This window comes from Mastomys coucha, unplaced genomic scaffold, assembly GCF_008632895.1.
Source record: "Mastomys coucha isolate ucsf_1 unplaced genomic scaffold, UCSF_Mcou_1 pScaffold3, whole genome shotgun sequence".
Classification (NCBI taxonomy): domain Eukaryota; kingdom Metazoa; phylum Chordata; class Mammalia; order Rodentia; family Muridae; genus Mastomys; species Mastomys coucha.
In genome coordinates, this window is record NW_022196909.1 from 42,028,184 (window position 1) to 42,040,254 (window position 12,071).

General features: G+C 47.5%; 1 protein-coding gene across 8 annotated transcripts in view; it reads right to left on the reverse strand.

The window, feature by feature from the left end:
* Positions 1 to 12,071, reverse strand: part of Adarb1 (adenosine deaminase RNA specific B1) — a 124,799-nt gene that overhangs the window by 30,973 nt on the left and 81,755 nt on the right. For 7 of the 8 annotated variants that reach the window (XM_031346574.1, XM_031346571.1, XM_031346575.1 and 4 more), the window contains 3 exons: positions 9,733 to 9,807; positions 5,440 to 6,380; positions 1,100 to 1,214 (listed from right to left, as the gene is read on the reverse strand). In XM_031346574.1, the coding sequence (XP_031202434.1) occupies positions 1,100 to 1,214; positions 5,440 to 6,380; positions 9,733 to 9,760 (1,084 nt within the window). In that variant the 5' untranslated portion in view covers positions 9,761 to 9,807. Of the gene's footprint in view, positions 1 to 1,099; positions 1,215 to 5,439; positions 6,428 to 9,732; positions 9,808 to 12,071 lie in introns of those variants that run through there. The other variant, XM_031346576.1, reaches the window with a different exon arrangement.

Below are 12,071 nucleotides of genomic sequence, written 5' to 3' on the forward strand. Positions count from 1 at the left end.
AGATATGATGGTGACCAGGAAAGGGGTGTATCTATGAGTGTGTGTGTGTAGGGGGTATGGGAGTGAGGGAAGGGAGAGGAAGAGAGAGAGAGAGAGAGAGAGAGAGAGAGAGAGAGAGAGAGAGAGAGAGAGAGAGAGAGAGAGAGAGAGAGAGAGAGAGAAAGAGAGAGAAAGAGAGAGAGAGGGAGAGAGAGAGAATGAGAATGAATATGCTTAGATTAATGGGCTTCCCCATTCTCTGAACCACCAACCACGGGATGTGGCCAAACACATTAGGCAGGTCTTCCACTCTGTTACTCTCTGGAAAGGCCCTCACAGGCCCATCTCTAAAGTGTGCTTTAACCAGCTTGCCAGGGTTTCTGATTTTACAAGAGTTCTTCCCACTCTCCATAGAAACCACTCCGCTGTGGCAGTAGGGACACATACACATAAAGCAGAAAAGGCCGAAGCTTCAGCAGCAGTCAAGAAGTCAGGGATCATAATGCGCTGTTCCCAGAGTACACCAGGTCATAATGGTGTCGCATGGTAACACAGTAAGCTTTCTCCAAAGGAAAAGGGCACATTGAAGAGTTGAACGGCTGGGGGGCTAAAGAGATGGCTCAGCGGTGAAGAGCATTTGCTCTTCTCACAAAGGACTCAGGGTTAGTTGCCAGCACCCATGAGGTAGATGACAAACATCTGTAACTCCAGCTCCAAGGGAAATCCAATGCCTTCTTCTGGCCTCTGAGGGCACTGTATGTATCATACATATAGACAAAGAACACACACACACACACACACACACACACACACACACAAAATCTTTCTTTTTAATCTGAATATTTTGAATGAAGAGTATTGTTTTGTGTAAGTTCTTTGTTTTTTTGGGGGGTGGGGTTTGCTGGGGATTGACCTCAGGAACCTCACTGGCTAAACCCACTGAGCTGTGTCCCCAGCTGTAACGAGGAAAGAACAGCTCCTGAGGACAATCCCTACATTTGCGTCTGACAGATGCATCGGCACAGAGAATAAAAGGGAACTTTCAGTCGGTGTCAGAGACAGGGCGTTTATGCGTTTCCAAGCAGAAGGCGGACAGGCTGACGAAGTGCTGGAGGCTTACCTGTGGTCATTACTACTCCAGAGAGTACTTTCCTCCGTGCGTGGGGGGAGGAAAAGTTGTCCGTCAGGTCACTGAACTTACCCAGGACCAGGCGCGAGACAGCATCTGCCAATACCTGGGTGGAGAGCAGAGACCAAGTTTAGGGTCGGGGTACCTGTGGTGGAACCAGTCTCTCTCGGTGCCAACACGTGCTGTCTAATACAAAGACTCTTACAGTCTCATGTCTACTATAGAAAACCCACACAGGCACATGCTCACATACATGATAGGGGTGTGTGTGCCAGAAACAAAAATCATCAGTGTTTATCCAGCCATGGACCCTGCGCTTGACGACATGGGGCACAATAACCCAATTGTGGCATGACTGTTATGGGTGTAACCAACCACTTTAAAAATTGTATTAAAAGCTTGACACTGTAAGCTCGGTCGGAAGCGCATGGCTAGGAAGCGTATGCCCACTGGAGAGGAATCCATTCTGTTGTTTTGCTAAAGACATGGTGTCAAACTGCTTTGTAAATATTTGCTTATACGTAAGGGCTGCACCTAGTGGCGGAGAAGCACGTCTTTTCGCAGCCTGCATTGCTGAGTGTAGAGTGTGATGATAGGCAGAGGTGATGGGAATGAGCAACTGTTGAATGCTCAGCCTCAAACAGAACATCTGTGTCATCCCCTGCAAGACTAGGGGAACACTGGAAAAGGGACAGAAAACTGTAGGAGACAGAGAAGGTGGTAGGGGTGGAGAAATACCGTTTTCTAGACGTGACGTGGCTGCTAGACATGACCTACTACCTTGCCTTGGGAAGATCATTTGTGGTTACCTGCCCAAGGCTTGAAAACAAGGCTGGGGTCTATCAACATTCTAGCATGGATAGGTGTACTGTTGTCTTTTCTTGTTGCTGTGATAAAATACCCTAGCAAAGGAGGCTTTAAGGGAGAAAGAATTTGCTTAGCTCACAGGGAGGTCACAGCAGCAAGAGCTTGAGAGAACTGGTCACATCATATCCACAGTCAAGAGCAGAGAGCAAGGGATTAAGGCTCTGTGTGCGTTTTTTCTATTCCTGGGCATTCTAGGGCTCCCCGATAGGGGAGGGGGCCTCCTCCCCTCATTAATTAACATAATCCAGATATTCCCTGGCCCTAGACCAACCTACATAGAGCCAGGCCTTTAATAAGACGGCCTTCCCAGGTAACTCTAGATTGTGGCCACAGTATTGAGGTAGGGAGTGGCTTTGACGATCCCAGCCTCCCTAAAGAACCACCAGAAGCTGATGGTTGCAGCGGAGAGGGAGTCATTTTCCTCGGTGCTGCAGCTGCTGGTAAATGCCCTTGCTCAAGTAAAGAACCGTCCCCCCAACCCCTCTGGCTTGTGCAAGCAACCCCAGTTAGACATAGTGGACCACACGCAAGAAGATAAAGCCATGACGGTAGGAGGGGGCTTATTGGTGAGAAGGACTACAGCAGGAGTGGGAAGGCGTAAGAGAGGATGCTGCGAGGGAGGAAATAATATACGTGTATATATGTATATGTATATGTATACATATATATGAAATTGTGAAAGAATTTTTTTTTTCCAAGACAGGGTTTCTCTGTGTAGACCTGGCTGTCCTGGAACTCACTCTGTAGACTAGGCTGGCCTCGAACTCAGAGATTGCCTGTCTCTGCCTCCCAAGTGCTGGGATTAAAGGCGTGTGCCACCACTGCCCGGCAGAATGAATTTTTAAATTTAAAAATGTAAGTTTTAAGAGTTTTTATTTCATATAAGGGTATGCTCCAAGTGATTTTCTTGCAGGAGCCTGAGCCATAAATCCTAGGCCAGGTACCTATGGAATATATACCGTGAGACATAGGCAACCGAAGCACGCAAGTTGTTCTGACTCTCTGAAAAAGGACTTATGGACCTGACCCTGTGTGTCTGGGGCTATACACAACAAAAGTATAAAGATCCTAAATGCAGTCTGTGCCTTTAATCCCAGCATTTGGAAGGCAGATGGATCTTTGTGAGTTCATGTTCAACCTGGTCTATATTGTGAGTTCCATGGCAGCCAGAGCTACACAGGGAGGCTCTGTCTCAAATAAGTAAATAAGTAAACAAACAAACAATAAAATATCCCACATCCCAACCACTTACCTTCAACGGCATGAACAAGGGTGAGGACCTGCTTTGTACTGATGCCTGGCTACACTACCCTGGCATGCCTGCTGTAGCAGAGTATCACAGTTGTGATATGGCCAACACTATCGGACTTTAGCCCCACCCCGCCCTTGAATCATCTGGAGAGCTCTCAGGAAGCTCTCAGGCCACAGACGCTTGGCACAAACACTTTAAGAAATATTTCAGGGAAAAAGCAAGGACTTGCATCCTTCCTGGAGGCAGGGCGTGATCCTCCCACCCCCACCTCTGCCATATAGCCACTGGGATTGGTCCTGGAAGCCCCCTCAGAGAAGACTTTACTGGCTTCGTCCTCTGTGGTTCATAAATTTCTGAGCTAGCCTGGAGCTCTGAAAGGGGCGGTGCAGGTTGTGACACAGAGTAGACGTGTGAGGATGTTGTTCCCAGGCAAGTGGCTCCAAATCAGAGGTCCAGAAATTGATGTTTGGCATCTCAGGATCCAGAGGGAAGCAGCATAAAGAGGCAGAGAGGGGCTCAGCCTACCTCACCATGCTTAGATCCTGACAAATGCCACCCCCCCCCCCCAGGTCAGAAGCTCAGTCCTTCCATACAAAGCCACTGAAGAAGGCAGGCCTACCTGGGTGTGGTGGCTCAGTGCCTTTAATCTCAGCACTGCCTGAGGCAACAGATCTCTGTAGGATTCAGATCAGCCTGCTCTACATAGAGTTCCAGGACCATCAGAGCTACACAGAGAGACTACCTTGTCTCAAAACCACTCAAAAAGCCAAAACAACAAAACAGAAAGCAGGGTTGAGGCCACCTGCCCCAGACCATCTATCCGCTATCCTTCTGTGGGCTCTGCAGCATCTGAAATAGTTTCAGTGGTCTGGCAATCGTCAACATTAACAGAAGACAAGTCACATCAGATGTCGTGTTGAACTCACAACACTTTAGCAAATCTACACCTGGAAATCAAGTCACGTGGCATCTAGTACCATTGACTTGTAAGGAGGGATTGTTAACAAGGACTCACTGGAAACAAGTACTTGTTTGTCACAGGAAATCAGTAAGACACCAAATCCACTCCCTTACACTGAGCTGTACTCGACTGCTTTAGGCAAAGCGGAACAAGTCTCCTCAAACCATGATCTGGATTTGATCCCAACACTTGGGAGGTAGAGGCAGATGGATCTCTGTGAGTTCAAGGTCAGCCTGGTCTACATAACAAATTTCAGGCTAGGCAGGGCTAATAATGAGACCTTGCTTTAAAATAGTAAATTAAAACCAAGAACTGTGGCCACCCCAGCTCTAGCTGTAACCCAGGCCAGAGAGAAAGGGTCCTACCTGAGACCCAGAAGAATCGCCTTCCTAGCCACCACATTTTCTAACTTGTTAATTCACTAACTAGTTCTGGTCAACTGCTTCCACACTAAAGAATATGTTAACAAGAAGGGCTTAAGACAGAAGACTGAAAGATGTGAAATCCGGGCTCCAAGAACCAAGACACAGCCAATGATCTGCGACCTGGCGTTTGTTCCTTCTTCCTCTTTCAGAGACCCATCCTGAGCTACCTTAAATTTCCCTTTCTGTACTGTGAGTTTTCTATAAGGGGCACAAACTCGAGTGGCTGCCTGCATCCAGCTGGAGCAGGGAGAAGCCCACAGAGGTGCCACAGAGGAAATTTGGCATATAGAGATGCCTAGCAACTGGCAGGTTCTAAAGTGTTTCTGAAAAAGCTCCTCCCTGCCACACCCCTGCCCTGCCAGCAGCTCCCAGCTTCTCTAGGGGTCCTGCTTTATCACCTGACCTTAGCAGGGGCCTTCAGCGGCAAACTGGCCAGCAGTCCTTATTCTGGGCACGAGTTTTCTGTGCAATGATTCAAGGGATGCCTCACTGAACAGAGGGTGAGCATCTCTGGGGGGTAGGGGGTACATAATTCAATGGAAAGGGGATTGTGGATTGTGGCTGTCCTGTTGAGGGCCCGGAGGTATCCCTGCTCTGTGTTATCATGACCCTAGCCAGCATCAGGAAACTAAATCAGATTCTCAGGGACCATGTGACCATGGAAACTGAGGCACAGTTACTCCATAGCCAGACTTACCGGCAGCTGCTCCTGCTCAGAGTTCAGTAACATTTAAGGAGTCAAAAGCAACAGTGAAGGCTAAAGGCTGCTTAGAAGCGCCATCAAGGGCAATGGCCACTCATCAGCAAGCACACATTTTTTCCTCACCTGCGGCAAATGCAACTGAAGACCCTCACTGAGGACAGGCTGGCGAGACGGCGTCTGGTCCAAGTGCAAATTGAAGACAGTAGCCAAGGCAGACTGTGCAGCCCGGGCCTTGGCTAGCTTCTTGTTTCTCCCTGAGCCCTCAAAGAACTGGCCGTCCACCACCACGGACATGACAAAGCTCTTGGCGTGGCTCTCCCCACTCTCAGAGAGGAAGTCATACTTCAGCCCCGGGCGGAGCTCATTCAAGATCATCACGGGATTCTTCCCACTTGGGGGTGGGAATGGTGGTGGGATGGGCAGAGGAGGTTGGGTAAGGCTGGCAGGCACCGGGGAGGCTGACAGGCTAACGTCTCCGCTTGAGCTGAACGAGTCATCCCCATTGGAGCCCACGTAGAAGGGTGGCTCCGACTTGTCTGGAGTCTCAAAGCCGTTGAAGAGTGTGTCGGGGAAGTCGGCCTGGTCAGATGTGAAGTCCGTGTTCACAGAGAGGGTCCTGCCCATGGCCAGGTGGGCCTCCGAGGCGTTGGGAAACTGGACAAAAGACCGCAGGGCCTTCTCAGCAGCCTGGAGCTTCGCCTTTTTCTTTGTAGGGCCAGAGCCCTCAAAGACCTGCCCGTTTACCTCCACAGACATGACAAACAGAGGCGCATGCACGGGTCCCGTCTGGGACAGCAGTGTGTACTGCAAGCCGGGTTTGATCTCGTTCAGCTGCATCAGGGCGTTCTTGGGCAGAACGGGCCCTGGTGTTTTCCTTCGCTTCTTCAGGCGGTACTTGGAGTGGCCATTGCTGCCCTCCTCCAGGGGCCGCTTCCTGCTGGTGCTACCACCACCCCCGTTGGAGAGCGGGGTACCCTCGCCAGGCCCCGGCGTGCCCGTGCCGCTGTCCTTGGGGGGCATGTTGTCCAGATTACGGTTCTCTTTGACGTCAATGCTGCTGGAACCTGTGGTGCCCAGAAAGAGTAACTTACAACGCCTTCGTTGCAGGATCTTGTAAATGCAAAATTTATAGATTCCTTTATCTCTTTGTAGCTGGGTAAGTGATGTGTGTGTGTGTATTTCTCTTCTGAATGCAAATGTGCGGAACTATACATTGACCAAAGATGTAACTGTTTGGGGCTGGAATGCACTTTGAGATTTGTTTTTTTTTGTTTGTTTTGTTTTTTAACTAATGGACCTATTGCCTCTTCTACTTAGTTTATCAATCTCTTCTGCACTAGAAGATAAACATTTTAAACTATTTTCTCTGCCAAAGACATCTTAAATCTTTCTAGCTTATCATGGTGTTACATGTTAAGCTAATCCACGAGACTCACACTACGTCTGATAAAGTGGCTTGGCTTCTGAGTCCAGCAGCATACAGGGATTTCCCTCCGCATGCATTTCCTTCACAAGGTTACTGACCTTAGCCGACAACAGTTTTTAAACTAAAGCACTTCTCAGGAGAGGAGGTGCGTTTAGAAATGTGTATTCCCAACTGAGGGTCCAAACGTCTGATCAACATGTGATTGTTTGGTTTAGTTTATGAATCAATCTCATAGAAAGCTGCTTACGTAGTAAGGTAAAGTATTATGACTTTATGGAATTTGTTTTTGAAGAATAATGTATCCATTGAAGATTTTTCATTATATTTCAGTGCTATTTGCTTCAGAATCTTCGATACATTTTATACTAAAAAAATAAAAATAAGAAAGGGACACAGAGTTGGAACAGTAGGCAAGCCATGGTCCCTAATTTCATAACAAGCCAGCAAGTTTGCCTTTCTAAAAACAGCTGGTAGGCTTCCAGAATAACTTGGTGACCATACCTTTTATATGTACTTTACATGGCAAAATAAAAGAAGATTTTGATCTTTAAATGAGAAATAACTGCCAGGCATGGTGGTGCACCCCTGTTCTGGGGTGAGAGTCAGAAGACCAACGAGGCTACCAGAGCCATGGCAAAGACTGTTCTTTCTACATGGGGCAGATTCAGTTCTCCCTGGTTTATTAAGCCTTCTGAAAACAAGAAAGAATGATTCCCCTTTTATGGTTCAGTTTTACAGTCCTGTGCACTGGGCCTGTGCAGCGTTTACTTAGATCTCTAACCACTAGCTCCTAAAATCCGAAGTTAATCTTAAAATCTTAACGGATGAAAATATTCCTAAATAGGGAGCTTCAGGGGTCTGCGTCTACTATGCAGCACACCAGTGGATTTCCTTTGTGTTGAGTAATCTGAAAATGCTGCAAACGTCCCTCAGCGAGCCCAGGGGCAGGGCTAACGTGATGGACATCTTGGTTGTTGCTGCCAGTCCGATTGAGCTGACACAGCAAAGACTACCAAGACAAGCTCAGTCCATGGGAAATCTCGAGTGTGAGGTGGGGAGGGGTCTCTTGGCAGACACCTCTTCCCAGAAAGGCTCCTGACACACACGCCACTTCTCCCAGCTGACAAAGCTAACGGAATGGGCACTAAATTTTCATTTATAACATCCTCCAGCAAAAGACCGGTAGGTTACTCCTCTTGGTACTCAGGGGGGACAAAAGGTGAGAGGGTAGAGCAGAGACGGACAGAGGTTAATAAAGGGGAGAACAACACACGCCACATCTGCTCACAGTTCAAGTTTCTCAGTAAACAGAATTATCAGCATAGAAATGCACATTATCAACAATGCACTCTGACACGCATTTAGCCAAATGTTAGTGATGCCAAACAGCCAAAGGCCCTGAGAACTAAGTTAGCAGTTAAGATTATGAGAAAAAATACACTTTCTGTGAAAGCAGAAATCATTCTCAACTCTTACTTCAGAAATAAGGTACTGATCACATGTTATCTTAAAAAAAAAAATGCTCCTGGGGAAACAAAAATAAGATATTCCAATTAGAGACAGAGCCCACAGTCAGCTGAAGCTGACACTCTCACCGTGTACCACGCGGCTGCATTTAGAATGCAAAGTGAATCACAGTGCAACTTTAACTGCTTTTAAAACCACAAGAGATGTGCAGGGCTGACACTTTTAAGTTTGCACTAGACCCCAATGTTTATTGTTACAGGAGCACTCTCTGGGAGGACACTTCCTTAGTTAAATTACCCAAGGCTCAATGGTGATAGCCACAGCTGGAGACAAAACCCACAGTCCCCGGGCAGCAGGTAGTTCTAGGGACACCTTCGCACACTCCCCAGGGGGGTTTACTAGCCTGGCACAGCACTGGCAATACTGTCTGAAATGTAGATTTAAAACCTGGCAAAGCTGAGAGTGATGGGTAGATCTGCCAGCAAAATTCCACGGCTTAAAACATCTCAAGAGCAGAACTGAGAGGCAGCCAGTGAGCTGTACAAAGTGCCCACATTAGCAGAGGCAAGAGCATGCCAGCTACACTACTTAACATGGCACCGGACTGCCGCATGGTGCCAGCCAGCGGCCATTCTCAGAGTAGAATGGTGTGTGCTGTACGGCCTACCCCAGATCCAGCCTGGCAGTGGGGCACAGACTGGCCTCAGGCAGAGCTGTTAGGCTCTGGGTGTCCAAGAATTGCAGAGTGACAGCTCCTGCCAGTGGGCTGAGTCACGGGAAGCGTGCTGAGCCTGGGTCTCACCATCATACCACCCCCAGGAAAACGCAGGTCTGCTGTGCGGCTGCACGGTCTTCCATCAGACAGAGAACTTGAGCTGGAAAAATGCCTTCTTCCAGACAAATTCCCATTTAGACCTGGCTCCTCTTGGGGACCGTGGTGGGCAGTAGAGACTGGGGAATCACAGAGAACAACACCAAGGGAGGAAACGTCGGCCCCCTACCCGTAGCCCCATGGAAGACACTGGAGAGCAGAAAGGGCCCCAGTGAGGGTTTGGTTCACACTAGCACCAATCACGGTCCAGTCTTCAGAGACTAAGATCATGTGGACTCCCTTCCCTCCACAGCAGAAGCAGCGACTGTGTCTGAGAGGAGCTTTATGAACTGTTATCCCAGTGACCAGGTATCTGAGTCAATCAAAAAGGTTTTCTTGAGTTTATACTGGCGCGAGTTCAGAGCTTTATTACAAGAACCACAACTTCACATTATGAGACAGGCACCTAGAGGCATTATCTCTGGAATAAAAATGATGGTCCCATGATGATAATGAGGAATGAAAACTCTAGATAGGTGGCTGTAAGGAAAATATTCACAGTAAATATTGAAGCCTGGTATATAGAAACCCACCACGGCCAGTTAGCCCACATCTCAGGAATTATCAAATCGTTCTTATCAAATTTACAAAAACATTAAAATTTTAATTGGATATGAACTACTTGACACTATGTGATAGGCCTAGATCTTACTCATATTCTCTTCATCTTCTAGATCCATGGTAAAAGGCTTTTGAGGGTTTCTTGACTGGCGGAGACCTCTTCTGTCTGAAAGACAGCAAGAAACAATGCTTAGAGTGTGATTCTAGCAAAATGAGGTATGGAGTCTTTGTGAGCCGAGCTGAGCGCCATAGCACAGCGATTAAAGCAACAGAAACTGTAAGGAGCCTGCCATCTGAGAAGGACCGGTCCCAGTCTCTCTCACCTCCTCTCAGCATGTTCTGGGCCACCAAAGGACCCCCGACGCAGCTATCTTACGCGGAGGGACGCTGGAAGTAAGAGATGGGTCACCACAAAAAAAGCCTAGGGCAGTGTCCAGGAACCTCATGCTCTACCCCGGGGAGCAAAGGCCACGAAGGGTCCTGGGCCAGGGACAAGGCGGCAATTCTACCCCTTAAGGGCCTGCTGCCATGTCCTAGCCAACCAGAGAACGCGTGCCATCTAGCCTCTGTCCTAATAGCCGTGAATGGATGATAAGGTGACCTCACACAACAAGACCCCCAAGTGCTTCATTCACACTTCTGTGCATCCCCACAGCATATCACAGGAGAGCACAATCTAACATGATCCCTTCGCACACACAACTGGCATTTCATTGGCAGGAGAAACCAAGAAAAGATCAAGAGGAAATGGTCAGCTGCACAATCACTAAAAAACTCAAGGTTTCCATCGTCCATATTCTTTCTGGTAAGTTGCAGTTTAGAGAAAAGACATTTGCAAATTTTGAAACAAACAGTGCTTTGTCAACAAAATTTGCTCTATCCCTATCAATAAAATAAACTCCTTGTTTTTAGGAAAATGGTGATTAAATATGCTAAGAAGTACATAGATCTCATAAAACACATACAGATTTCATAACAATCATTTGTTAGTAATTTTATTCTCACTCACCCCTGCTCCCCAATAAACCCAGTGTTCAACACCGATGGAGTTTCTACATAGAATCCTTTATTCAAGGCACTGGAGAGGTGGCTCAGTGGTTAGAGCACTGGCTGATAACCAGAGGACCCAGGTTTGATTCCCAGCACCGACATGGAGGCTCACAACTATAACTCCAGTCCCAGGGGACATGATACCCTCTGTGGCCTCCATGGGTACTACATACACATGTTGCATAGACATACATACACACACACACACACACACACACACATACATAAACACTGGCAAGACACCCACACATATAAAATTAAAAAAATATATATCTTAAAAGTAAAAGTCTTCGGGCTGGAGAGACGGCTCAGTGGTTAAGAGCACTGACTGCTCTTCAAAAGGTCCTGAGATCAAATCCCAGCAACCACATGGTGGCTCACAACCATCTGTAATGAGATCTGACGTCACCTTCTGGTGCGTCTGATGACAGCTACCAGTGTACTTACATATAATAATAAATAAATCTTAAAAAAAAAAAGTAAAAGCCTTCCAGGGTGCTATAAAGGTATTATCACTTTATATTAATTCATTATCTTAAGATATATTTTCAGAGTATCTATTATGCTGAAAACAGAGCTAGGTACTTAAAATGAATCAGACAGATTTTGCAGTTGAGGACTTCAAATGTCCAGACAGCTGGCTATGCTAAGGAACTTTTGCTAACAGCCCTGGGTGTAGAACAGGAGTTATCTGCTAGAAGTACATACACAAGTTTTTATAGATGAGATGGTAGTAACTGTGCACACACTTCACACGGCTCTGCATTGTAGGACGCAGTGTGCTCACTGTGGGACCCTTTAGTTTTTGGTGTGTGTGTGGAGGTCAGAAGGTAGTTGTACAGGATTGGCTCTCCCTTCTACCTAGGTGTGAATCCAGAAATAAACTCAGGTCTTCAGGCTTGGCAGCAAGCACCTTTATGGACTGAGCCATCTCACCAGCACAAACCACCATGGAAAGTTTTAGGAGAAAGTGGGGGTTTGGTGACGTATCAAGCGTGGGAACCCTGTAGGAGGCAGGCACCCTTAGCAACCAAGGGGTAATCTCAGGAAACGAATGTAGTTGTTCCTTCAGATAAGTTATGGCAGAGGCTGGACCGTCGTACTGCGGAGGCAGCAAATAAGTGTAGGTGAGTTAACAGGACCGGGAGCAGACACCTCTGAGAGACCCGGCCTGTGTGGTGAGCAGAGACTTCACAGGAAGCTCCAAGGAGGCTTGAGGCAGGCAGAGGACACAGCGGCTTCTTCCTGCAATGACTGGTGGTAACTGCAGAGATCCCTAACTGTTCCAAGTGCAAGAGTAAATAATGACTGCTTAGTCATGGATGGAGCATCTCTACTACTCCCAACACACACACACACACACACACACACACACACACA